Source organism: Lithobates pipiens, unplaced genomic scaffold (assembly GCF_037356315.1).
Source record: "Lithobates pipiens isolate NorthernLeopardFrog02 unplaced genomic scaffold, aLitPip1_a1.2 Scaffold_23, whole genome shotgun sequence".
NCBI classification, from domain to species: Eukaryota; Metazoa; Chordata; class Amphibia; order Anura; family Ranidae; genus Lithobates; species Lithobates pipiens.
In genome coordinates, this window is record NW_027507785.1 from 315,660,619 (window position 1) to 315,687,196 (window position 26,578).

At 47.4% G+C, this 26,578-nt stretch overlaps 1 protein-coding gene across 2 annotated transcripts in view; it reads left to right on the top strand.

Moving 5' to 3' along the window:
- Window positions 1–26,578, top strand: part of ITGB3BP (integrin subunit beta 3 binding protein) — a 100,207-nt gene that overhangs the window by 46,530 nt on the left and 27,099 nt on the right. For both annotated transcript variants that reach the window (XR_013262108.1, XM_077450563.1), the window contains exon 4: window positions 23,144–23,216. Coding sequence is in view for 1 of the 2 variants with exons in the window: in XM_077450563.1 (XP_077306689.1) it covers window positions 23,144–23,216 (73 nt within the window). In the remaining variant the exon portion in view is untranslated. The remainder of the gene's footprint in view (window positions 1–23,143; window positions 23,217–26,578) is intronic.

Below are 26,578 nucleotides of genomic sequence, written 5' to 3' on the forward strand. Positions count from 1 at the left end.
TAACAGCTACGGCTAAGGGCTCTGCCGCTAGGGCGTATAAAAGCGGGGATAGCAGGCAGCCCTGCCTCGTGCCTCTACCCAGGCTAAAGATCGAAGACGGCCAACCATTTGCCACCACTCTAGCCCTCGGAGCATGATAAAGGAGCTGTACCCATTTAAGAAAATTTGGACTGAACCCATAGCGCTGTAGATACTTCCACAAATGGGGCCATTCTACGGAATCAAATGCTTTCGCTGTGTCAAGAGACACAACTACTCGCGTACCCACTCCCTCATGTATCGCCTGTAGATTAATAAAGAGCCTCCTAAAATTAAAGTTGCGTCCCGGCATAAAGCCCGCTTGGTCGGGGTGTATAAGTGAAAGTATAACCTGATTAAGGCGTAGGGCGAAGACTTTTGCCAATATCTTAATGTCTACTTGTAGCAGTGATATCGGACGATAAGCTTCCAGGAGTAGGGGATCCTTTCCCGGTTTGGGTATCAGGACTATAGTGGCTTCTCTCATAGATGCAGGTAACTCAGAAGTTTGGAAAAGATGAGTATATAACAGTAATAATTTAGGGGTGAGAATTTCAGAGAATTGGGCATAAAATTCTATTGGCAAACCGTCCGAGCCCGGAGCCTTGGAGCGTGCAAAGGCCGCAATGGTCGTTGTAATTTCATCCAGCGTCAGCGGTGCCTCTAAAATAGAGGCTTGTTCCGCTGTGAGCTGAGGGAGCTCCACCATATTCAAAAACGCATCCACAGGACCACCATCCGGGGGTACTGTAGACGAGTATAACTCAGAAAAAAATTCCTGAAACTTGAGTGTCACCTCCGGTGGATCCGTTAACAGAGTGCGATCTGGGCCATGCAAGGAGATTACCACGGGGGGGTCTAACCTCCCCACGGGACAGGTACGACAGTAGTTTGCCCGCCTTCTCCCCATGTTCAAAAAACGATTGCCGAAGAAAAAATTGTTTCTGTTTAGCCTTTTCGTATTGAATGGTTTCTATCACTCTAGTTTGAAGCCTAAGATGTGCTGCATTAGCGGGCGAAGGATCCCGCATAAGATTGTGCTCCGTCTCAGTTAGCCTCCCCACTTCCACCTCCCAAGCTTTCTATAGCCCTGTCCTTAATCTTGTTTATACGGGAGATTAGGGTAGCACGTGCGTGGAGCTTGAAGGCCTCCCAGACAGCCGAGGGATTCGTTGAGTGATCGTTATCAGCAAAAAATGCACCCCATTCCATCCCAATCTCATTGTCTTCAGGCAAGAGAGTGAGCCAGAAGGGATTCAAGCGCCACGCCCGGGGAGGTCTACGCTGTGGTACACTGAGAGTGATCTGATGGGGACTGTGGTCCGATAAAGTTCAGGGTCCAAAGGATGCATCAAGTAGTCTCGGGGTGAGAATCTGGGAGACAAAAATATAATCTATCCTGGACAGAGTATCATGAGAGGAGGAGAAACATGAGAAGGCACGAGCAGAAGGGAACCTGTGCCGCCACGTGTCCACCAGCCGGAAGGAAGTCATTAATTTAGACAAAGTATTACCTCCAGACGGAGTAGTCCAGATACAGTTTGTAAGGGCGCTCTGAACTTCAGGACCAAGCAAAAACAGATGTCTTTATGAACCAGAAAGTCTATAATAGGGTATCTTCCACACTTAGGGCTGCACTTATGGAGAGAAGCAATCTCTGAATAGGAAACAGAAAAACAAAGAAAAGGCGCCTCTAAGGGACGCGTCCCTCTTTGATGACTGCTTCCTGTTTTGCTTCCTGTTTGTGGTCCACGCTGGTTGCTGGTTATTGTCTCCTGCTGCTGACGTCACTTCCAGGATCCTCGTGTTTTGACACTGTGATTGCGGGCTGGCCTGTCAGTTCTCTTGGAGCTCCCTGCTGTTTTTCCTGTTGGCATCCCCTGGACCTCCCTGCTACTGGACACACACAGCCTAAAGAACTGGTATATGCCAGTGACCACTGCAGTCATGCCGGACCACCTACATGGATATTAATGATATGCTCTGCCAGTCTACATATCTTGTAAGTGTTTTTAACACTTTTCGGGGAAATTAAACCGCTTTTAATTCTACACTTAGAGGCGCCTTTTCTTTGTTTTTCTGTTTCCAGACGGAGTAGGCCTGGCATGGGAGGAATGCAATCTATCCAGGGAACTATTCATAGTAGCATTGAAATCTCCCAGCCACACTGCCGGTGTTGCGGCATATTTTGACATAAAGGAGAAACCCGCTGAGAGAATTGAGGTGGAGAATGGAGGAGGCACATAACAGGCTAGCACAAGCATGGGCTCACCATAAAACTTTGCATGTAGAAAGTGGGTCAGTCTCAATTTCCCCTAGTTCAAAGGGAACCGTTTTGGCTATCAACACCGACACTCCCCTCGAGTGGGAAGTGTAGGTTGAATGATATCCCCAACCCACCCACGGGCGAAGTAGCGCCATCTGAAGCCTCCCCTCCATGTGGGTTTCAACCAGTACTACCACGTCCACTCTGCACCTTTTAAGAACTGTGAAGGCTGCCGCGCATTTAAATTTTATCGTGCAGCCCCCTCACGTTCCATGTAAGAAATTTCAATGACGCCATACCTTATACCAAACGCATATCAAAAAACAGGTCATCAGATAATAACTTCGAGTACCCCCCCATCAGGAAGGACCCCAGTGCCACAAGCCCAGTGCACCCACATCAGTGTTAACATTACCCTCGGGGTCACCCAGCCGGGTGTACCATACCATTGACAATAATACCCAGTCCGTGCCTTTTGTACAATACATATCGGTTTAACCGTCTGAATCCTTAGTATAACTACCCCCCCTGTTCCCCCCCCACCCCCCTCCCTGCTCTGCATCCTCCCAAACTGATGCGGGCATCAACCCTAAACCAAACAAATACAACCGACCCCAGGTCCAATAAAAAAAACAAAGTTCTGAAACAGAGTGTAGTGGCGGAACCCATGCAGTCCCAAAAGGGTTTCTTGCAGTACAATAAGGAATATTAGTAAGGCATTGTTGGTTTGGATCATATCGCTCCAACAGAACGGATGATGTAAGAGAAGTAGAATTCCACCACATCCACTAACAATAAAAAAGCAGGATCCAGGTTGTAAGCGGGGGTAAATTGCTCTGCGTAACACACAAGTCAGGTAGGACGTTCACATTCTCACGGCTCCCGCCACGGATATAAGAAGGTAGAGCATCCGGACCCCAAGAGGGCTAAAATGAGTGTAGTAATATTCACAGGAAACTGTATTGCACCTATAAGGATGTTGCAGTAAAATCACCATATAGTAAGGCGTGAGCAGGGGAAGTTGTGCATGTGCAAAAAAAAAAAAAGATGGCAAACAACATCAGCATGTAATGCCAGTCCTCACCATCTCCCCTCCCCCACGCATCCAAAAACTCCAAAGGGGGAAAAGTTCAGCGGCTATCAGGCTGGGCACAGAGTTCCAATATAGAGCAGGTCACACAGCCCGACTGTAAAAAAAAAAATGGGATAACCACATACTCACTCCAGCTTCAGTCTCTCCTCGCCACCGCCGTGCGATGTTCCAGCCAAGTAAGCACTTCCTCTGTTGCATCAAAGGACACTTTCCCATCATGTTCCACACGCAGCCTAGCTGGAAAGGTCATGGCATATTTGTAGTTATGAATCCTCAATCTACGCTTAGCCTCCAGGAATGTGCGGTGGCGGCACTGGACCTCTGAGGAGAAGTCAGGGAAAAGTGCAAGTTTGGCATTGCCAAATTCTATGTTGCCCTTCAATCTGGTTAGCCTCAGTGCTGTATCTCTGTCCTTAAAATTAAGCATCTTGGCTATGAATGTGCGTGGTGGGGCCCCCTGGGGTGGCAGCCTAGCCGGCATGCGGTGGGCTCTCTCAACCGCCATAAGTGTCAATAAGTAATTGCTCTAAGAACCCAGCCGGGTCCTTCCCTTCAGCACCCTCAGACAAGCCAATGAGTCTCAAATTGCATCTCCTGAGCCTGTTCTCCATTTCATCATGTTTGGAGAACAGTTGCTGTATCTGCTGTTGCAGGCCTTCAGTCTCGGTGTGCAGCAGCGGTAACGCATCTTCCACGGCGCTCAGGCGATTCTCAGCTTCTTTCACCTGGTCACGTAGCTTGTGGAAGTCCTGGTGGAGGTGAGATATATCCACCTTAACCTCCTCAATCTGCGAGGTGAGCGAAGTGCGGTATAAGGTGATGGCCTCCAGGAGTAGAGCAGTATCTCCAGCAGGCCGCGCCTCCTCCTCCTGCTCCCCGTTGCCATCTTCCCCAGGCCCAGCCGATTCTCTATGGCGGTACTGTGCCAATTTTGCCGCTGCGGCTTTCTGAGATTTTGACGGCGACATAGAGCATAGCAGGATAACCGAGCGGAGCTCCGTGAGATGCGTCCTACTCCATGCACTCGCAGGCCACGCCCCCCGATTTATGGCGTTTTTTTTTTTAATGCTTTGAATGTGCCCCATCCCTCTGTGCTAGCGCGCGCCAAAGTAAACACATACTGAAGTTGCGCTTGCTAATGTAAACAGTGTTCAAATCGCACATGTGGAGTATGGCCGCGATCGTTGGAGCAGGAACAATAATTCTACCACAAGACCTCTAACCCTAAACCGGTAACCATTATATGTTTTAAAAGTGTCACCTATGGAGATTTTTAAGTACCATAGCTTGTTGCCATTCCATGAGTGTGCGCAATTTTAAAGCATGACATGTTGGGTATCTATTTACTCGGTGTAACATCATCTTTCACATTATACAAAAAACGTAACTTTTTTTTTTGTTTGCTTTTTTTTTTTTTTTTATTCATTGAAATTATTTTTTTCCCACAAAAAATTATTTGTGAAAGACTGCAGTGGCAAATACTGTGTGATATAAAATATTGCAACAATTGCCATTTTATACTCTAGGGCAGTGATGGCGAACCTTGGCACCCCAGATGTTTTGGAACTACATTTCCCATGATGCTAAACTACTCTGCAGAGTGCACGAGCATCATGGGAAATGTAGTTCCAAAACATCTGGGGTGCCAAGGTTCGCCATCACTGCTCTAGGGTCTCTGTTTAAAAAAAAAAAATAAAATAAAAAAAATATATTATTTATTTATATATATATATATATATATATATATATATATATATATATATATATATATATATATATATATATATATATATATATTTATATTAAAATGTTTGGGGGTTCTACGTAATTTTGCTAGCAAAAAAATACTGATTTTAAAGCGGAGGTCCACCCTAAAGTGGACCTTCCGCTCATCGGAACCCACCCCCCCTCCGGTGCCACAATTGGCACCTTTCAGGGGGGAGGGGGGTGCAGTTACCTGGATAATCCAGGTAACTGCACCCACTTCCGGGATAGCTCTCTGCGGAAAGGGGCGTAACTTACGCCTCTTTCCGCAAGTGCCAGCCCCTTCCCGCAAGTGCTGGGAAACACACAGATCCCAGAGGCAGCGGGGAGCGTCCTTATTGCGCAGTAGGGAACCGGGAAATGAAGCCGAAAGGCTCCATTTCCTGATTCCCATACCCAAGATGGCGGCGGCAGGACCCGACAGACGACCTAGAGATCGGCTTCGGGTGCCGACATTGCGGGCGCGCTGGACAGGTAAAGTCAGCAGCTGCAGTATTTGTAGCTGCTGGCTTTTAAAAAAAAAAAAAAAACGCGGAGTCCCGGTGGACTCCCGCTTTAACTTATACGCAACACATGTCAGAAAAAGACCCGGTCTTCAAGTGGTTAAGGCTAGCTTTACACCAAGGGGGTCTATTTATAAAACATGCGTTGGGACGAATGTCACAAGCATTTATCCAGCCTGTATGAATTTCCCCTGTATTTTCTCTATTACTATGATTTTCTATGATCACTAGCACCATCTAGTAGCTAAAATGCAGTCTATTTTTTCTGAAATGTCTCAAGCAGAAACTATACATAATTTTGTTCCCTAGATGGAGCTGGCCATAGTATGTAGTAATAGAGAAAATTCAGGGAAAAGGTATACAATCTAAGAAGAATATTTGTGACGTTCGTCCAACAAATGTTTTGTAAATCGTTCCTCATGGGGCTACTTTTTTTTTTTTTTTTCTTGGGGGGGGGGGGGCCCTTACTATGTATTGGCACATCAAAACGGGATTTTTTTTTTTCAACCAAGGCACACCAAGCCAATGCAATTGCATCATGAAAAACCTGGGTAAACCTGTGCATATGCTGCATTAAAATGCAAAGGTAGCAATGAGGCCCTAAAAAAAATATATTGTGCTAATGGGGTGACTCAAACAACTCCTTGTTTAAAAACACAAAGCTCAGCAGGCAGCAAATTTTGGTACTTGCTGTATGTATTGTTTGAAAGCGCTGCAGGAAAAGCTGAAAACTATAATCCATTTATTTATTTATTTTTTATTTTTTTATTTTTTAAATGACTCTTTGCTAGCAGTTGACAGGTGCTCTTTAAAACAAAAAGTTCTTTTGCTGCGACAGAAAATTTAGCATGCGATCTGTACGCCGGCCCTGTGAACAGAAGCAGAAAAGCCGGTAATGTAAAGTGTAAATGATATTGGTTTTAATAAACTTTGTTCAAGCTGCGTATTTAACTGTTCTCCTCCATCTGAGTGTGTCAGTGTGTAATCCACGCCTGACAGGAGTCTGATTACTTTTCTTAAGTGTGATCATGGATATAGCCAGAATCTCATTTCCTCGCTGCAGACGGTCGTTAGCGCTGCAGAGTATGGACATGGTATGGGGGTAGTGTAGCGGCACTATTCCTCTTTATTTTATTTTATTTTTTAATTTTATATATATACATATTGGGATCCTATGTCCTTGTCTCCTTTATCTTTTCTATTGAAAGTGTGTGTGTGTATGTATGTATGTATGTATATATATATATATATACATACATACATACATACATACATACATACATACACATATATATATATATTATTATTTTTTCTTCCTTTTAAAGAATAGGTGCAAGCCGCCCCCCCCCCCTCCTGAGTCGCCCCTTGGTTCCACCCCCTACCCAACTCCCAGTACTGCCTCTTTAAGAGAATACAGAACCAAGTATCAGGTTTAGGTTCTAGGTAATTGTTAATGTTTTAATGATAACAAAAAAATAACCTGTAAAATAGGTCCCCTAAAATCAGCAGCAATAGCCCCCCCCCCCCAGGAACAATAAATCCTCCCCTGCAACAATGGGTTCCCCCCCCCCCCCCCACAACAGAACAGTCCCAGCAACAATCTGTCTCTCAGCATCAATAGACCCTCCAGCGGCCAGCAGCAATAGACCTCTCTACCAGCAACATATACCCCCCCCCCAGCAACGATAGATCACCCACCAGACACTGCAACAATGGACCTCCAGCAACACTAGATCCATGCCATTACATACATTCAGTACTGGAGGTGCTGGAGCAGCGCTCCCCCGCGTTTCCGCTGACAAAAAGCCCTGTGTATATGTATATAATATTATTTATTATTATTACTATTATACAGGATTTATATAGCGCCAACAGTTTGCGAAGCGTTTTACAACATGAGGACAGACAGTACAGATGCAATATATTTGCATGTATGAAAAATTGAAAAGGTGGACGTGTAGGGGCAGTTGCTAATTCTGGCCCATACACATCACCACCTAGGAGGGTTTGTGGACTATCTCGGTACTGATACGATGATCCACAAACCCTTCTAGGTGGTGATGTGTATGGGCCAGAATCAACAACTGGTCCCTACATGTCCACCTTTCCAATTTTTCATATATTAATTTGGATGATGGTACCTTTACTCTAGATATTATCTATTAATACATGAGGCTATACTCATAATTTTCATCTATGTATGTATTTGTGTGTGTGTGTGTGTGTGTGTGTGTGTGTGTGTATATACAGCAGTGTTTCTCAACTCCAGTCCGTGCCCCAACAGGTCATGTTTTCAGGCTCTCCATTATTTTGCACAGGTGATCTGATCAGTTTCACTGCCTTAGGCCCTTTGACACTTGTGCTACTCCAAAGTCGCAATATTTTGCGGCCACAATTTTAGCAAGACAGTCATACGACTGTGGATCCGACTTTGCCCCCCACAACTTGAAGTACGACTTCAGTGAGCAGGGACGTGACTTTGATTACCAAATAATTAGGGGAAACTCCACGCCAATTTTTTTATTTCATTTATTTATTTTTTAGTAAAAATCTGGTATGGAATTTAAGGGGAACACCCACCCCGAAAAAACGGCGTGGCCCCCCCCAAAATCCATACCAGACCCTTATCCGAGCACCAGCCTGGCCGGTCAGGAAAGGGGGTGGGGGACGAGCATGCCCTCAACATGGGGGGTGGGTGCTTTGAGGCAGGGGTGCCCTGCCCCCCACCCCAAAGCACCTTGTCGCCATGTTGATGAGGACAAGGGCACCTTCCTGACAACCCTGGTCATTGGTTGTCGGGGTCTGCGGGCGGGGGGTTATCAGAATCTGGGAGCCCCCATTAATAAGGGGTCCCCCAGATCCCGACCCCCCCCACCCTATGTGAATGAGTATGGGGTACATCGTACCCCTACCCATTGACCTGGGGGGAAAAAAAGTGTCAACAAAAATAAAACTACACAGGTTTTTAAAGTAATTTATTAGGCGGCTCCAGGGGTCTTCTTCCGACTTCTCCGCTCTCTTCTCCCGGGTTCCGGCCTCTTCTCCCACTCTCCAGTTATTCTGCCGGCTCCCCCGATATCCTCTTCCAACTCTTTTGCTAGCGGTGGCTCGGTCTTCTGCATCGTCTTCTTCCCTCTTCTCTTCCTCTGATGTTGACACAACGCTCTCTCCCGCTGTAATGCCGTTTGAGCGTTGTGCAACAACTTATATAGGCATGGGGCGTGGTCACCGGATGATGTGACCCCGCCCATTTATGACGCCAGAGTCCCATCATTCCACAAGCTGTGACTTCATAAGGAGGCGGGGTCACTGGGTGACATCACCCGGTGACCAAGCCCCATGCCTATATAAGTCGCTGCACACCCGCTCACATGGCATTACAGCGGGAGAGAGCATTGTGTCAACATCAGAGGAAGAGAAGAGGGAAGAAGACGATGCAGAAGACCGAGCCAATGCCAGCAAAAGAGCTGGAAGAAGATAGCGGAGGAGCCAGCAGAAGAACCGGAGAGTGGGAGAAGAGGCCGAAGAGAGTGGGGAAGTCGAAAGAAGACCCCCGGAGCTGCCTAATTACTTTAAAAACCTGTGTAGTGTGTTATTTTTATTGACACTGTTTTCCCCCCAGGTGAATGGGTACCCCATACTCATTCACATAGGGTGGGGGGCAGGGATCTGGGGGCCCCTTATTAAAGGGGGTTCCCAGAATCTGATAAGCCCCCCGCCCGCAAACCCCGACAACCAACGGCCAGGGTTGTCAGGAAGGGGCCCTTGTTGTCATCAACATGGGGACAAGGTGATTTGAGGTGAGGGGGCAGGCCCCCCTGCCTCAAAGCACCCACCCCCCATGTTGAGGGCATGTGGCCTGGTACGGCTCAGGACTGGGGGGGGGCTCGCTTTCCCCACCCCCTTTCCTGACTGGCCAGGCTGGTGCTCGGATAAGGGTCTGGTATGGATTTTGGGGGGGGGGGTGCCGGCGTGGGGGTTCCCCTTAGAATCCATACCAGACCTAAGGGTGTGGTGGTATGCCCATGAAGTGGGAACCCATGCCGGTTTTTTCTTAAAAAAAAAAAAGAGAGAGAGAGAGAAAAAAAAAAAATTGGTCTGAAGTTCCCCTTTATGAACAAGGCGCATGCCAAAGTCGGATCAGTTAATACGCAATCCAACCTTGATCTGACTTCAGAAAAAAAGTAGTGCAGGAACTACTTTGAAGTCGGCACGACTTAAAGTCGTGCCAAAATGAATGGTAGTCATTCAAAATCATGGAGAATGACTTGTCATGCAATTTTGCAGTCCAAATTTGTGGGACAAGTCGTGTAAGTGTGAAAGGGGGCTTAGACTGAAGTTGAGAAACACTGGTATACGGTTAGGTCCATATATATTTGGACACAGGCACAATTTTCATACTTTGGGCTCTGTATGCCACCAGAATACATTTTTTATGAAACAATCCAAATGAATCTGAAGTGCAGACTTTCAGCTTTAATTAAAGGGGCTGAACATAAATATCAATATCATAAATAACACCCGCAGCTGTCTCTCCAATGTGAAAGCCCTACTGGAGCGGTGCGCTGGCAGGCTGCCAAAAAAAGTCCTGCTAGCAGCATCTTTTGGGGTGGTGAAGAAGCGGTGTATACACTGCTGCTGCAGCGGCACTTTGCGGGCGGTTTTAACCCTTTTTCATCCACTAGCGGGGATTAAAACCACCCCGCTAGCGGCCAAATAGGGCCACTAAAATGACCGTAAAGCGGCACTAAAAATATTGCAGTTTTACCGCCCGACTCGGCTCCCATCCCAGTGTGAAAGGGGCCTTGCTGACAATGACTACCATATATACTCGAGTATAAGCCAAGATTTTCAGCCTCTTTTTTGAGGCTGAAAGTGCCCCCCTCGGCTTATACTCGAGTCATCGCCGTCTGCCTGCCCGATCAGCGTGTCGAGCAGACGGCGGCCATTCTACTATTCAAAAGCTGCGCCTCCCTGTCTGTGATAGGCGGAACACTCAATTTCCCAGCAGTCAGTGTTCCGCCTATCACGGACATCCGCTCATTCTCATACTACGGACGAGGATGAGAGGATGTCCGTGATGGGCGGAACACTGACTGCTGGGAAATTGAGTGTTCCGCCTATCACAGACAGGGAGGCGCGGCTTTTGAACAGAGGAATGGCCGCCCTCTGTCAGACGAGGAGAGCATGGCACACAGAGGCTGCAGATCGGCACAGGTAGGCAGGGACGGACGGGACACAGGGACGGACGGGACACAGGGACGGACGGGACACAGGGACGGACGGGACACAGGGATGGACACAGGGATGTCTCACCCTCGGCTTATACACGAGTCAATAAGTTTCCCAGTTTTTTTGTGGTAAATTGGGGGCCTCGGCTTATATTCGGGTCGGCCTATACTCGAGTATATACGGTACCTGAAGTCTGGAACCCATGGACATTACCAAAGACTGGGTTTTCTCTTTTCTGATGCTTTGCCAGAAATAACAAAGGAGTAGCCCACACCTGCCAATGAAACAGCTTTTGATTCAATTGTCCGATTTACTTTTGGTCCCTTGAAAAAAAAAAAGGGGGGGAGGGGCTACTCTTAAGAGCTGTAATTCCTAAACCCTTCCTCCAATTTGGATGTACATACCCTCAAATTAAAAATGAGTGCACGTTTAGGCTCGGTTCACACAGGGGCGACTTGTCCAGGCGACTTCGCCGCCTGACAAGTCGCGCCCCGTTCTGTACTACGGAACCGTTCTAATAGGAGCTCCGACTTAGAAAAATTATTAGAAAAAAGGTTCCTGTACTACTTTTGCGGCGACTTCGGGCGACTTGCATTGACTTCTATACAGAAGTCGTTTTGCAAGTCGCCGCTGAGGTCGCGGCGCTGCAAGTCGCGCCGCCTACTGTGTGAACCGAGCCTCAGTCTATATACATTCTATAACTATAACTTGAATATGTTTTGATAAATACCTATTTTATTTTAAATTTTTTTTCATGTTGGCATTCATGGTCCCCTCAATGATCTGTAGCTCCCCAGTGCCGGCAGCACTCATGCAGCCCCAGACCATGACACTCCCACCACCATGCTTGACTGTAGGCAAGACACACTTGTCTTTGTACTCCTCACCTGGTTGCTGCCACACATGCTTCACACCATCTTAAAGCGTTTGTATAGGGTTTTTTTTTTTACTTTTACCTACAGGTAAGCCTATAATAAGGCTTACCTGTAGGTAAAAAAAAAACATGCAGGTTTAGGAGATATTCCCCTCGCAATAAACGGCTGACTGCAGCGGCGTATGCACACAGGGGATTTTTGGCTGAAAGCCGGCAGACGCCGGACTTTGCCAGAAAGAAATCTCCCACACGCATGCGCGGGAGTGACGATATCGTGGCTCCGGCCACTCAAGATACGCCGAGGGAACATGTCGGCTCCCTCAGCGTGTATCGGGCAAGATGTCAGGGGCTCGTTCTAAGGTATTTCATAATGAGCTAGTATGCGGTGCATACTAGCTCATTATGCCTTTTTCCCTTGCAGGTCTAAAAAAAACAAATAAATTTACCTTGATCTCATCAGATCACAGGACGTGGTTCCAGTAATCCATTTCCTTAGTCTGCTTGTCTTCAGCAAACTGCGGCCTTTCTTGTGCATCATCTTTCAGCCATGCAGACCAATTTGATGCAGTGTGCGGCGTATGGTCTGAGCCCTGACAGGCTGACACCCCACCCCTTCAACCTCTGCAGCAATTCTGGCAGCACTCATACGTCTATTTCCCAAAGACAACCTCTGGATATGTGCGCACAACTTCTTTGGTCGACCATGGTGGGGCCTGTTCTGAGTGGAACCTGTCCTGTTAAACTGCTGTATGGTCTTGGCCACCGTACTGCAGCTCCGTTTCAGGGTCTTGGCAATCTTCTTATAGCCTAGGCCATCTTTATGTAGCACAACAATTCTTTTTTTTATTTATTTTTTTATTTTTCAGATCCTCAGGGAGTTCTTTGCCATGAGGTGCCATGTTGAACTTCCAGTGACCAGTATGAGAGAGTGAGCGCGATAACACCAATTTAACACACCTGCTCCCCATTCACACCTGAGACCTTGTAACACTAACGAGTCACATGACATCGGGGAGGAAAAATGGCTAATTGGGCCCAATTTGGACATTTTCACCTAGGGGTGTACTCCCTTTTTGTTGCCAGCAGTTTAGACATTAATGGCTGTGTGTTGAGTTATTTTGAGGGGACAGCAAATTTACACTGTTATATAAGCTGCACACTCACTACTTTACATTGTAGCACTCTCGCCTAGCAGTAAAAAGGGTCGTGGTTTTGAATCCCAACAACGACACTATCTGCCTGGTGTTTGCATGTTCTCCCTGTGCCTGTGTGGGTTTCCTCCAGTTTCTCTAGTTCCTCTCACACACCAAAGACATGCTGGTAGATTAATTGACTTTTGTCTAAATTGGCCCTAGTATATGAATGTAAGTTAGGGACCTTAGTTTGTAAGCTCCTTGAGGGTAGGGACCGATGTGAATGTACAATGTATATTGTGACGGTATGCGGGGTGAGGTCATCGATTATCGGTATCTTTCACCTTGCATTTGTTCTATTGTCAGAGACTAAACCAGGAATCCGGACCAGATTTTTCCAGCCTCTGTGGCAGGCTTGGTTCCGGTCCGGGTCTTCTGGTCCACTTGACTTTAAATGTCCAGGAAGGGAGCTCAGCAGTGCTCTGGCCTGAGACTTGGAAGGGAATCTGAGAGATTGGAACCCTGTTTTGGATTGAAAACAAAGGTTTGCTTTACCTCTTGTTTTGTGGGTGACGGGGACCAGCCCCACACTGTATAGAGAGCACTGTACTTTTTATTTTTTTTGTTTATTTTTATGATTTTACAAACCACCTGTAAATAAAGCTGGAAACCCACCAGATTTTGAAGAATGCGACATAGTACAGGAGATGACCAGACTGCGAATGCGACATAGTACAGGAGATGACCAGACTGCGAATGCGACATAGTACAGGAGATGACCAGACTGCGAATGCGACATAGTACAGGAGATGACCAGACTGCGAATGCGACATAGTACAGGAGATGACCAGACTGCGAATGCGACATAGTACAGGAGATGACCAGACTGCGAATGCGACATACTACAGGAGATGACCAGACTGCAAATGCGACATACTACAGGAGATGACCAGACTGCAAATGCGACATACTACAGGAGATGACCAGACTGCAAATGCGACATACTACAGGAGATGACCAGACTGCAAATGCGACATAGTACAGGAGATGACCAGACTGCGAATGCGACATAGTACAGGAGATGACCAGACTGTGAATGCGACATAGTACAGGAGATGACCAGACTGTGAATGCGACATAGTACAGGAGATGACCAGACTGCGAATGCGACATACTACAGGAGATGACCAGACTGCGAATGCGACTACAGGAGATGACCAGACTGCGAATGCGACTACAGGAGATGACCAGACTGTGAATGCGACATACTACAGGAGTTGACCAGACTGCGAATGCGACATACTACAGGAGTTGACCAGACTGCGAATGCGACATACTACAGGAGTTGACCAGACTGCAAATGCGACATACTACAGGAGATGACCAGACTGCGAATGCGACATACTACAGGAGATGACCAGACTGCGAATGCGACATACTACAGGAGATGACCAGACTGTGAATGCGACATAGTACAGGAGATGACCAGACTGTGAATGCGACATAGTACAAGAGATGACCAGACTGCGAATGCGACATACTACAGGAGATGACCAGACTGCGAATGCGACATACTACAGGAGATGACCAGACTGTGAATGCGACATACTACAGGAGATGACCAGACTGCGAATGCGACATACTACAGGAGATGACCAGACTGCGAATGCGACATACTACAGGAGATGACCAGGCTGCAAATGCGACATACTACAGGAGATGACCAGACTGCGAATGCGACTACAGGAGATGACCAGACTGTGAATGCGACATACTACAGGAGATGACCAGACTGCGAATGCGACATACTACAGGAGATGACCAGACTGCGAATGCGACATACTACAGGAGATGACCAGGCTGCAAATGCGACATAGTACAGGAGATGACCAGACTGCGAATGTGACTACAGGAGATGACCAGACTGCGAATGCGACATACTACAGGAGATGACCAGACTGCAAATGCGACATACTACAGGAGATGACCAGACTGCAAATGCGACATACTACAGGAGATGACCAGACTGCAAATGCGACATACTACAGGAGATGACCAGACTGCAAATGCGACATACTACAGGAGATGACCAGACTGCAAATGCGACATACTACAGGAGATGACCAGACTGCGAATGCGACTACAGGAGATGACCAGACTGCGAATGCGACATAGTACAGGAGATGACCAGACTGCGAATGCGACATAGTACAGGAGATGACCAAGTAGCCAGTTTTAAAATTTAAACCTGTCCTCAGCCCCTTTTATAGAACCCCCTTTCACATTCCTTTCCTCACCCTCTTTACATTCCTGTCCTCACCCCCTTTGTAGAACCCCCCCCCCCCCCCCCTTCACATTCCTGCCCTGCCTCCCTTTTATATCACCCCTCCTCATTCCTTTCAGTTTCTGATACTTTCCCCCTCCCTCCTTCATAACAGTGCCCTCTTCCCTGTCTTACCTTACACAGGACACAGCAGATGACATCTGAGGCACAGAGCTGACATCGGAAGTGCAGCAAAGGGATGGACAGAGGACGGGACCTGCCCCAGTTAACTGATTGGTTGATAGAATGCAGAGCGATTCTATTAACCAATCAGTTAACTGGGCCAGCCCCTGCCCTCCGTGCATCGCTGTGCTGCTCTTCCGATGTCAGCTCTGTGAAGACAACACAGCTAGCAGGCTGTGCTAGAGCCTCGGGGCGGCTCTGGTCCTGCAAAGGGAACGGCGTTCCTGCTGTGAAAAAAGTGCAGGGACGCCGTTCCCGCAGGACTCGAGCCCTGCTAATCACCCCACACATGGTGGACTCGGTGGGCAATTTCTGAAGATGGAGGAAATGATAAAGGCCCTGCTACAGGCCAATGAAGCTTAGTGAGAAACCAACTGCCAAGTCACAGAGGCTGCTGCAACACAACAGGCGGCCCAGCAGGATATGAATCAACAGTTTGCAGAGGCTCTAGTGGAACTAAAAAAGGGGTCCCTACCTTCTGTGCCGGTGGAACCAAAGATGGTACGTGCCTCCTACCACCTACAGAAAATGACACCTGCCGATGAGGCATACCTTGCGACTTTTGAGAGACTTGCTGTCGGCGAAGGATGGCCAAAAGAACAGTGGGCAGGTGGTTGGCCCTATTTCTGACAGGAGAACCTCAAAAGGCCTATTTTGATCTGGAACCGGTTAAGGCCCAGGACTTTGAGACTCTGATGTCAGAGATACTAGCACGCTTGGGTGTCACTATAGCAGTCCGGGCCCAGCACATGCATCAGTACTCTAGCAACCAGCCAGCCCGTTCTCAAACGTTCAACCTGGTCCACCTCACCAGGAAGTGGTTGCAGCCGGAGACCTTGACAGGCCCTCAGATCGTGTAGCGTGTGGTGATGGACCGGTACCTGCGTGCGCTCCCTGCTGCTCTGAGGAAGTGGGTCAGACAGGGGGATCCCAAAACTGCAACCAAGTTGGTGGACCTGGTGGAGAGGTACATTGCTACTAAGGACTTGGTGAACCAGTCTACGCCCCACTTCGCTGTGTCTAGGGGTACAAGGTCGCCCAGCCGTTCTAGTAAGACTGTTCCGGGGTTCAAGAGCATGGGGAAGTTGGATAAGACTGTTGCTACAGCTGATGAGACCGCGGGTCCTAGACCTGGAGACTGGCCAAAGAAACCAGGAAGGTCTTTGGGACTGTTAAGAGGATGGGGGTAGAGCATATACAGTGTTTTGGTTGCCATGCATTGGGCCATATTGCTGCAAACTGTCCTAAAAAAGATGAACCTATGCAATGTGATTATACTTGTATGAAAAGACGCATGTCTCTGTTTGCACAGGTCACATGTACTGCATCATGTCAAACTCGCATTGAAAAACAAATGTGTGTTATTTCAGTGAATGGGAAGCCACTCGCAGCCCTGCTAGACTTTGGTAGTATGGTGAACCTAGTCAGGGTAATTGTGGAAACCCCACAAAACTACACCCCAGTTTGCATCCATGGGGACACTCGGGACTACCAGACAGTGGTGGTTGAGGTTGATACCCCTGGGGCAGTGTAACACATTCAGTGGGGGTGATAACTTTGCTGCTTCATGAAGCTTTAGTGAGGAGAGATTTTCCCCATTTTTGGAACTTATGGGAGAGCAAAGGGAGGCTGGTAGCTAGAGCTCCCCCTGCTGGGGAAACACGGGAACTCTCACCAGACCCTTTTTGCCAAAAGGAAGGGAATGCTGTTGGTGGGATCAAGGGAGCCGGAGATCCCCCCCCTTCCTTTCCCTGTCATGGCTGGGGAGCCGGAGGTCCTGGAACGTTTCTTGTAGTTGGTTACCAGGTTTGCACACATCTCAGTAGGGATTTTGGTCCACTTTTCTTTATAGATCTTTACTAAATCCTTAAAGTGGTTGTAAACCCTTACAGACCACTTTGACCTACAGGTAAGCCTAGATTAAGGCTTACCTGTAGGTGCAAGAAATATTCCTAAACCTACAGTTTTGGAGATATTTGCAAAAGACAGGCACCGCTTTCTACGGCACATGCGCCTTAGATAGCGGCGCGCTGAGCGTGCCATTGCTAACGGCGATCATGCCGTTAGCAGCGGCTCATGGGTGCGGGAGTGATGTCATTGCGGCTCCGGCCGATGGACACTTCGTGGAAGAGGGGACAGCAGTGACATCGCTGACTCCTGTGTCAGGTAAGTGACACATAATGGGCTACTCTGAGATGCATAGTAGCACATTATGCTTTACCTTTGCAGGGAAACAAAGAGGAAGTAAAACCCATCGGGGTTTACTTCCTCTTTAAAGTGGATGTAAACCCACTCTCATCCTTTCTAAACTACTGCAATATTGGTTATCAAGAAGGATATACATGCCTCCTGCATGTATACTTATCTAAAACAATCAAAAAATATAGCTGCGCTAAAACTTATAAAACAAAATTATAAAGTGACATAATTTTTCTAATTTACAAAAAATCCCAAAAACATGCAAAAATAGTGCCAAAATAATGATTTCCAGGCATATAAGCAGTCCAAAGAAAAGGAAAGATGGATAGGATGCTGAATCTTAGTCCATTTTCGGTGACTCTCAAAAACCACCCTTTACACACGTAGCAGGTGCACCCAGAGTAGAAAGAGATTATCCACCACCAAATTAGAGGAGGCTTACCAGCTGTCAAGATCTCTTTTTAAGGAGATCATAAGGGCTTGTAAAATGTTACGTTCCTGGTCCCCACACTGGGCTCTGTTGGTAACACCAATCTATCTGCTCCCTCTTTATGGTATATCTCGTTCCACCACAATCATTTAGTACAGCAAAGAGAGAAGAAAAAAAGCTCCCATAGCATAATTCTCTTTCTACTCTGGGTGCACCTGCTACGTGTGTAAAGGGTGGTTTTTGAGAGTCACCGAAAATGGACTAAGATTCAGCATCCTATCCATCTTTCCTTTTCTTTGGACTGCTTATATGCCTGGAAATCATTATTTTGGCACTATTTTTGCATGTTTTTGGGATTTTTTGTAAATTAGAAAAATTATGTCACTTTATAATTTTGTTTTATAAGTTTTAGCGCAGCTATATTTTTTGATTGTTGTATATTGTGTGTGTCTCGCATTGGGTTGCAGCAAGAACTTACTACTGTCAGTATTAACACTTATATCAAGTTTTTTGTTTTATTTACACTTGATTTTTTCATATATATTTGTCTAGCACTTTGTTTAGACCAGCGCTGTTTTTCAAAGGTTTTATGTATACTTATCTGTCTGCTATGAGACCCAAGAAACTGCAGATTTTGTGGGTGGGTCTGTTTTCCAGGGCTCACTGGGTGGAGTCGTGATGTCAGTAGACTCCCCACCCACCTCTACACTCCCCTTATCAATATGCATTTTCTCCTGTGTATTTCTTACACTGAACTTCTGCTATGATCACTAACATCTAGTCAAAACCCAGAAAAGTCCCCACATGACTTCAGCATGCCCAATCATTCTGAGTTGTGGAACAGCCAATCCTTGCCGAGCAGCAGAAGAAAGGAGTGGGAGGGAATTAAAAAATAATGCATGTCTCTTAGGCTAGTGCATGAGATATGTAAATCACCTGTCACTCACAGTAAGGGGGAGGATTTGACAAAGTGTTTCTCTATTTGTCAAGATTTATCTCACTGAACAATAAGAGGATTGCTCAGAGCTGGATTAACTCTTTGTGGCAAAACTGGGCTCAAATGATAGGAAATCTTATACTCTATGACATCAAATTTTTTTCAAAAAATTTGGGTTTACATCCACTTTAAGGTTTCTTGGCAACTTGACGTTTCAGCTTCCCCCATACATTTTCTATAGGATTAAGGTCTGGGGGACTGGCTAGGCCACTCCATGACCTTTAATGTGCTTCTTCTAATGAGCCACTCTTTTCGTGCCTTGGCGGTATGTTTTGGGTCATTGTCATGCTGGAGGACCCATCCACGACCCATCTTCAATGTTCTGGCTGAGGGAAGAAGGTTCTGTTCCAAGATTTTGCAATACATTGCGCCATCCATTGGCCCCTTAATGCAGCAAAGTCGGCCTGTACCTTTAGCAGAGAAACGGCCCCAAAGCATCATGTTTCCACCTCCGTTCTTGACTGTAGGGATGGGGTTCTTGGACATCAGATTTACCAAAACCAGATAATGAGGTCAAACCATAAGGCCGCGTACACACGGGCGGACTGTTCGCCCAACCTTGTCCGCTGAACAGTGTTTGGGCGGACAGTCCGCTCGTGTGTGGGCTTTCAGCGGACAGTTTCAGCGGACAGTTGGACGGACAAAGTCTTTCGGAAATTCCGAAAAACTGTCCGCTGAAACTGTGTTTGAGCGAACAGTCCGCCCGTGTGTGGGCTTGTCCGCTGTACTTTCGAAATGAGCGGACTGTTCCCGCTCGGAAAGTCCGCCCATTTCGAGCGCGTGTACAGGTAGGCGGGGCCCGCGAAGGAGACGTCGCGGGCTCCGCCGCCTGGAATGGGCTTAAAGGGGAACCCCAACGCCGAAAAAAATCGGCGTGGGGGTTCCCCCCAAGTCCACACCAGACCCTTGTCCGAGCACGCTACCCGGCCGGCCAGGAAAGGGGGGCGAGCGAGCGCGCCCCCCCTCCTGAGCCGTACCAGGCCGCGTGCCCTCAACATGGGGGGTGCCTTGGGGAAGGGGGGGCCGCGCGGCCCCCCCACCCCAAAGCACCTTGTCCCCATGTTGATGAGGACAAGGGCCTCTTCCCGACAACCCTGGCCGTTGGTTGTCGGGGTCTGCGGGCGGGGGGCTTATCGGAATCCGGGAGCCCCATTTAAGAAGGGGGCCCCCGGATACCTGCCCCCCACCCTATGTGAATGAGTATGGGGTACAATGTACCCCTACCCATTCACCTGTGAACTAAAGTACAATAAAAAACACAACACAGAGAAAAAATATTTTATTGCACAGCTCCGGGGGTCTTCGGGGGTCTTCTCGCCGGACTCCTCCGCTATGTGTGTGTAGCTCTTTTGCTAGCGGAGGAGTCCGGCTTTCTTCCTCCCCGCCGCCGGCCTCTTCTCCCGACTTCGGGGGTCTTGTCCCCCTCTTCGGTTCTTCTGCCGGGCCACCGCGCCTGGTCCGGTGGCCCGGTCTTCTGTCGCCGTCTTCCGTTCTTCTGTCGCCGCCTTCGGTTCTTCTGCCGGGCCACCGCGCCTTCTTGTAGCTCTTTTACAGGCGGTGGCCCGGTCTTCTGTCGCCGCTGTCGTCGCCGCCGCCGCCGCCTTCCGTTCTTGTTCTTCTTCTTGTTCTTCTTCTTCTTCTCCTGGAGATGTTGACTCGACGAGCTCTCCGGCCGGAATGCCAGAGCCGCGCTGTGCGGTCACTTATATAGTGACAATGGGGCGGTGTCACATGGTATATGTCACATGGGTTGGTCACATGGTGACCCCGCCCCCTTACGATGTCATAGTCCCCATGTGACATCAACCCATGTGACCAACCCATGTGACATATACCATGTGACACCGCCCCATTGTCACTATATAAGTGGCAGCGGAGCGTGTCCCTGGCATTCCGGCCGGAGAGATCGTCGAGTCAACATCTCCAGGAGAAGAAGAAGAAGAACAAGAAGAAGAACAAGAACGGAAGGCGGCGGCGGCGGCGACGACAGCGGCGACAGAAGACCGGGCCACCGCCTGTAAAAGAGCTACAAGAAGGCGCGGTGGCCCGGCAGAAGAACCGAAGGCGGCGACAGAAGAACGGAAGACGGCGACAGAAGACCGGGCCACCGGACCAGGCGCGGTGGCCCGGCAGAAGAACCGAAGAGGGGGACAAGACCCCCGAAGTCGGGAGAAGAGGCCGGCGGCGGGGAGGAAGAAAGCCGGACTCCTCCGCTAGCAAAAGAGCTACACACACATAGCGGAGGAGTCCGGCGAGAAGACCCCCGGAGCTGTGCAATAAAGTATTTTTTCTCTGTGTTGTGTTTTTTATTGTACTTTAGTTCACAGGTGAATGGGTAGGGGTACATTGTACCCCATACTCATTCACATAGGGTGGGGGGCAGGTATCCGGGGGCCCCCTTCTTAAATGGGGCTCCCGGATTCCGATAAGCCCCCCGCCCGCAGACCCCGACAACCAACGGCCAGGGTTGTCGGGAAGAGGCCCTTGTCCTCATCAACATGGGGACAAGGTGCTTTGGGGTGGGGGGGCCGCGCGGCCCCCCCTTCCCCAAGGCACCCCCCATGTTGAGGGCACGCGGCCTGGTACGGCTCAGGAGGGGGGGCGCGCTCGCTCGCCCCCCTTTCCTGGCCGGCCGGGTAGCGTGCTCGGACAAGGGTCTGGTGTGGACTTGGGGGGAACCCCCACGCCGATTTTTTTTCGGCGTTGGGGTTCCCCTTTAAGCCCATTCCAGGCGGCGGAGCCCGCGACGTCTCCTTCGCGGGCCCCGCCTACCTGTACACGCGCTCGAAATGGGCGGATTTGCCTCCGCCTTACGTGGGCGAGTCCGTTCATTTCAAAAGTTGAGCGAACTGTTTGCCCAACCTTGTTCGTCAAACAGTCCGCTCGTGTGTGGGCAAGTCCGCTCATGCAAATTTTGAGCGGACTGTTTGATGAAACTGTTTGCCGAACAAGGTTGGGCGAACAGTCCGCCCGTGTGTACGCGGCCTAAGTGTTTCAATTTGTATGCAATCAGGCTAACCCTTGCACTACATAGTTTTGCTGAAGACAAAAATCTGCAGAAAATCTAATAGTGTGTATGGGGCTTAAGGGTCATAGTCAGCATTTTTCTTCCTCCAAACACGGCGAGTCGAGTTAATGCCAAAGAACTCAATTTAGGTCTCATATGACCACCGCACTTTCTCCCAGTCCTTCTCTGAATCATTTTTAGATGTGCAAACGTCAGATGTGCCTTCTTGAGGAGAGGGACCTTGCAGGCGTTGCAGGATTTAAATCCATGGTAGCGTATTGTGTTACCAATGGTTTGTTTGGTGACTGTGGTCCGAACTGCCTTGAGATCATTCACAAGCTCCTCCCGTGTAGTTCTGGGCTGATCCCTCACTTTTCTCATGATCATCCTCACCCCATGAGGCAAAACCTTGCATGGAGCTCCAGACCGAGGGCGATTGATGGTTATTTTGTATTTTATTCCATTTGCCAATAATCCCTCTGAAAGTTGTCTCCTTTTCACCAAGCTTCTTGCTGATGGTCTTGTAGCCCATTCCAGCCTTGTGCAGGTCTTCAATCTTGTCCCTGGCGTCCTTTGACACCTCTTTGGTGTAGCCCATGATGGTGAGGCTTGAATGGAAGAAAGAGATTCTGTGGACAGGTGACTTTTATACACAAAACGAGTTGTCGTTAGGAGCACCTTGTTAAATTGACAGGACTAATCTGTGTACCACATGAGCACCTACTGTAGCCAGTCTGTGGGAGCCAGAACTATTGTTGGTTGGGAATCAAATACTTATTTTACTCACTGAACTGCAACTCAATTTATAACATTTGTATTGTGTGTTTTTTCTGGATTTTTGGTTGATATTCTGTCTTTATCATATAAAATACACCTATGATAAAAATGATAGACCCTTCATTTCTTTGTAAATGGGCAAACTTACAAAATATGCAGAGGATCAAAAACAATTTTTTCGGCACTGTAAGCTTCATTATATATTGCCCAAAGCTTCACCACTCTATAAATATTCCAATCTCTTTTTACTAGTCTGTAAAGATCAAATGCGTGTGGTTTTCCAAGCATATATAGTATATTGTCTCTGTGCTAAAACTTTGCTTTGCTTTTCACTTACTGTACAGATCCAGCTGTTGAGCAGCCTGCAGAGCCAGACGAGACCAGAAGAGGGCAGCCTGCAGCTGAAGAAAGTGATGAGTAAGTTACAATTTGTTCTTTCATCAAATGATAAGGAAATTAGAATGCTGCCGGAATACAACCGTTACACTGGCAGCAGTGTTTTTAATAAATGTATGCAATGATTTCTGAATCAAGAAAATGGATTCCAGTCTCTGTCTTCCAATATGATGAGCTCAATTGCATTTAGGTGAGCCTAAAGCCTCGTACACCCGATTGGACTTTCCGATGGGAAATGTTGGATGTCAGGCTGTTGGCGGAAAATCCGGCTGTGTGTACGCTCCATCGGACAATTGTCGGATTTTCCATGGACAAATGTTGGCTGGCAGGTTTTCAAATTTTCCATGGACAAAAGTCTGTTGGATTTTCCGAGCGTGTGTACACAAGTCCGTAGGACAAAAGTCCAAAGTACAAACACACATGCTTGGAAGCAAGGACGAGCCGGAAGCGGTCGGTCTTGTAAACTAGTGTTCGTAATGGAGAATTAACATTGGTGACGCGGCAAATTATGAAATCTGGAAATGCAGCGCACAATTCTCTTCTTCTTTAATGGGATAATAATGAAGCTGCTTTGCTGGTGATACTGATGGAGTTATTGCAAATTTTCAAAGGCTTTTATTTTTTTTTCTAGTGATATCAAGAATAATATTATGTGTCTGTTTTTTTTTGTTTTGTTTTTTTGTTTTTTATTTGGGCAAGTTACCATAACACCATTATCCTGTAATTGTTAAGATCAAAGATACAACTATGTTGGTGTCCCTTGTCAATTTTACATTTTATATATTTTTTTTTATGTAACTGCCTACTCCCAAACTGTCATTTTGAAGTAAAACACATAGCCAAGTATTATTCTTAGGGGTGCAGCGGCTCGGCACCGATCCGTGATCCGAACGGGTCACCCCTCTCGGATAGTTACACGCCGCAGAGCGCTCCGCGGTCTCGGCCTTAGGAAAGGCCGCAGCTTCAGCCTAGTTCTGGAGCGGCGGCCATCTTGGTGCACCCGTCGGCGTTTACAATGTGATCGCTCCGTCCAAATGACGGAGCGATCACCTGTAAACAAACCGGCGTCATGATGACGCTGGTTCCTCTCTCCCCCTCTCTCTGTACTGATCTGTACAGTGGAGGGGAGAAATCGGATGGCAGCAGCGCTGTGGGTTGCATCTGTAGAGCCCACAGCGCTGCTCTGTGCCAAGTGCAGTCACAGCCATCCCTGCAATTCCCTACCAATACTTACCCTGCCAATACTCGGTAATACCCTGCAATACCCAGCCATACCCATCCATGCTCAGCCAATATTACATTGAGGGAGATGACGTGGATATTACAGTGGGGGAGATTGTGGATATTACAGGACTATATGGTGGTGGCATTTTCACAGGTTTTTGCAAATTCAATTATTATTTGCTGATCCGAAAAATGATCCGATCCGTGACTCCGATCCGTGAGTTTTTTGATCCGTTGCACCCCTAATTATTCTACACAATTTTTTTTATTGTGCATTAAAAAAAAGAAAACCATTAAAATTAGACCTGATATCTGCCAATAGAACTTAACCAAAAAGTGCATTCTATGCATCCAAAAATATACCAAATCAAATCATTATTATTCAACCAAAAAAATGTCAAAGCAATAACTCCAAAGCCAATAATAAATAACACGTTATCTCCTCCAATTCCACGTCTGGTTGACGAATGGCCGTTCTACTAACACAAGATTAGCAGAAGGAGCCCAAAGGGTGGCGCTAAAGAGCTGAAAAACCACGTAGTACATCACTACATTTGCGATTGTTGGCCAACAATTGTGTGGTCGTGTGTATGTATGCAAGACAAGTTTGGGCCAACGCCCTTCGGACAAAATTCCACGGTTTTGTTGGCCAACAATCCGATCGTGTGTACGGGGCTTTAGTGAGCGTACCACCAAAAATCAAACTCCTGTTATGCCGCGTACACACGATCAGATTGTCCAGCGTACTTAGTCCGCCGAAACGCATTTCAGCGGACAATTCGATCGTGTGTGGGCTTCAGCTGACTTTTCCAGCATGAAGTCCGGCGGACTAAAAGTATTTTTGCAGTCCAATCTTCCCGTCGGACTTGGGTTTCAGCGGACACAACGTTCGTCAGTATGCTAGTACGGCGGACTAAGAATGACGCACGCTCAGAAGCAAGTACGAAAAAGGAAGCTATTGGCTACTGGCTATTGAACTTTCTTTTTCTAGTCCCGTCGTACGCCATACAATTCGATCGTGTGTACGCGGCATTACAAGAAACTTCCTGGGGAAATCTCCAAATTCTCTGTCTTAGCTGTCACTAGAACAAGCATTCCCATTGGAAGATTCCCCTTTCTTCTTCCAGTGACTCCTCACAATTTTTGATTTCTCCTCACTTTTGATTCTTGTGACCATAGTCACTATGACCTATCAGGCGAATCGCCTTCGGGGACATCGACAGCAGAAAAAAACTAAAACCGCTGACTGGTTCTAATCTCTTTTCCACTCTATCCAAAACTATAAAACCTGCATATAGTATTATAAGATTCATTGGGGTTGCTGTACCAAGGCTCCATTCACACTCGCTTGACTCCAAAGTCGCACGATTTCCAGTGTGACTTTTGCAGCACAAATTTGATGCGACTTCAGAAGCGCAACCAATACTCTCTGGCTCGAAGTCGTGTCCAAAGTAGTGCTGCCAACTTTTTCAAAGCCACTGCAACTTTAAGTCGCACTGATCTAAAACGGGTGCCATGGAAAACAGTGGGCTGCGACTTGTCATGCAGCTTTATGTGTCCAAAATTTGCATGAACAAGTCACACAAGTTGTGACTGGAGCCTTGAACTGGAGAGTGCAAAATCTGGTGCAGGTCTGCAGAGGAACCAATCGAATTCCAGGTTTTATGGTCAAAGCTTAATTGTACAAGATGATGTTGGAAGCTGATTGGCCACCATGCAGAGCTGCACCAGATTTTGCACACCTGAGCTGCAGCAGAGATATGTGAATTGGCTCCATGGAGAACCGGTCAAAATCTCCTGCTATTGCGAATTGGATGCAGAGAATCCGCATCCAATTCGCAATGGTGTGAACCCAGCCTTAGTAAATCGACCCCTTTTGAGTCCCTAAAACGTTTTTAAAAGTAAATTTGTATTGTTGATAATAAGTGGGAATTTGGTTAAAGCTGCATATGGATATTTATTATAATGCTGTTTGGTTTTTTTATTTATTTATTTTTTAATGAAATGCTGCTTCCTTCAATCTCCTGGAGAAGCGAATACAGATATTGCTCCATCTATTTATTCATGCATATCATTTATACATTGTCTGTGAAGGTTAAGACTAATATGCATGCAATGCTGTTTTTTTTTTGTTTGTTTTTTGTGTGTGGTTTTTTTTG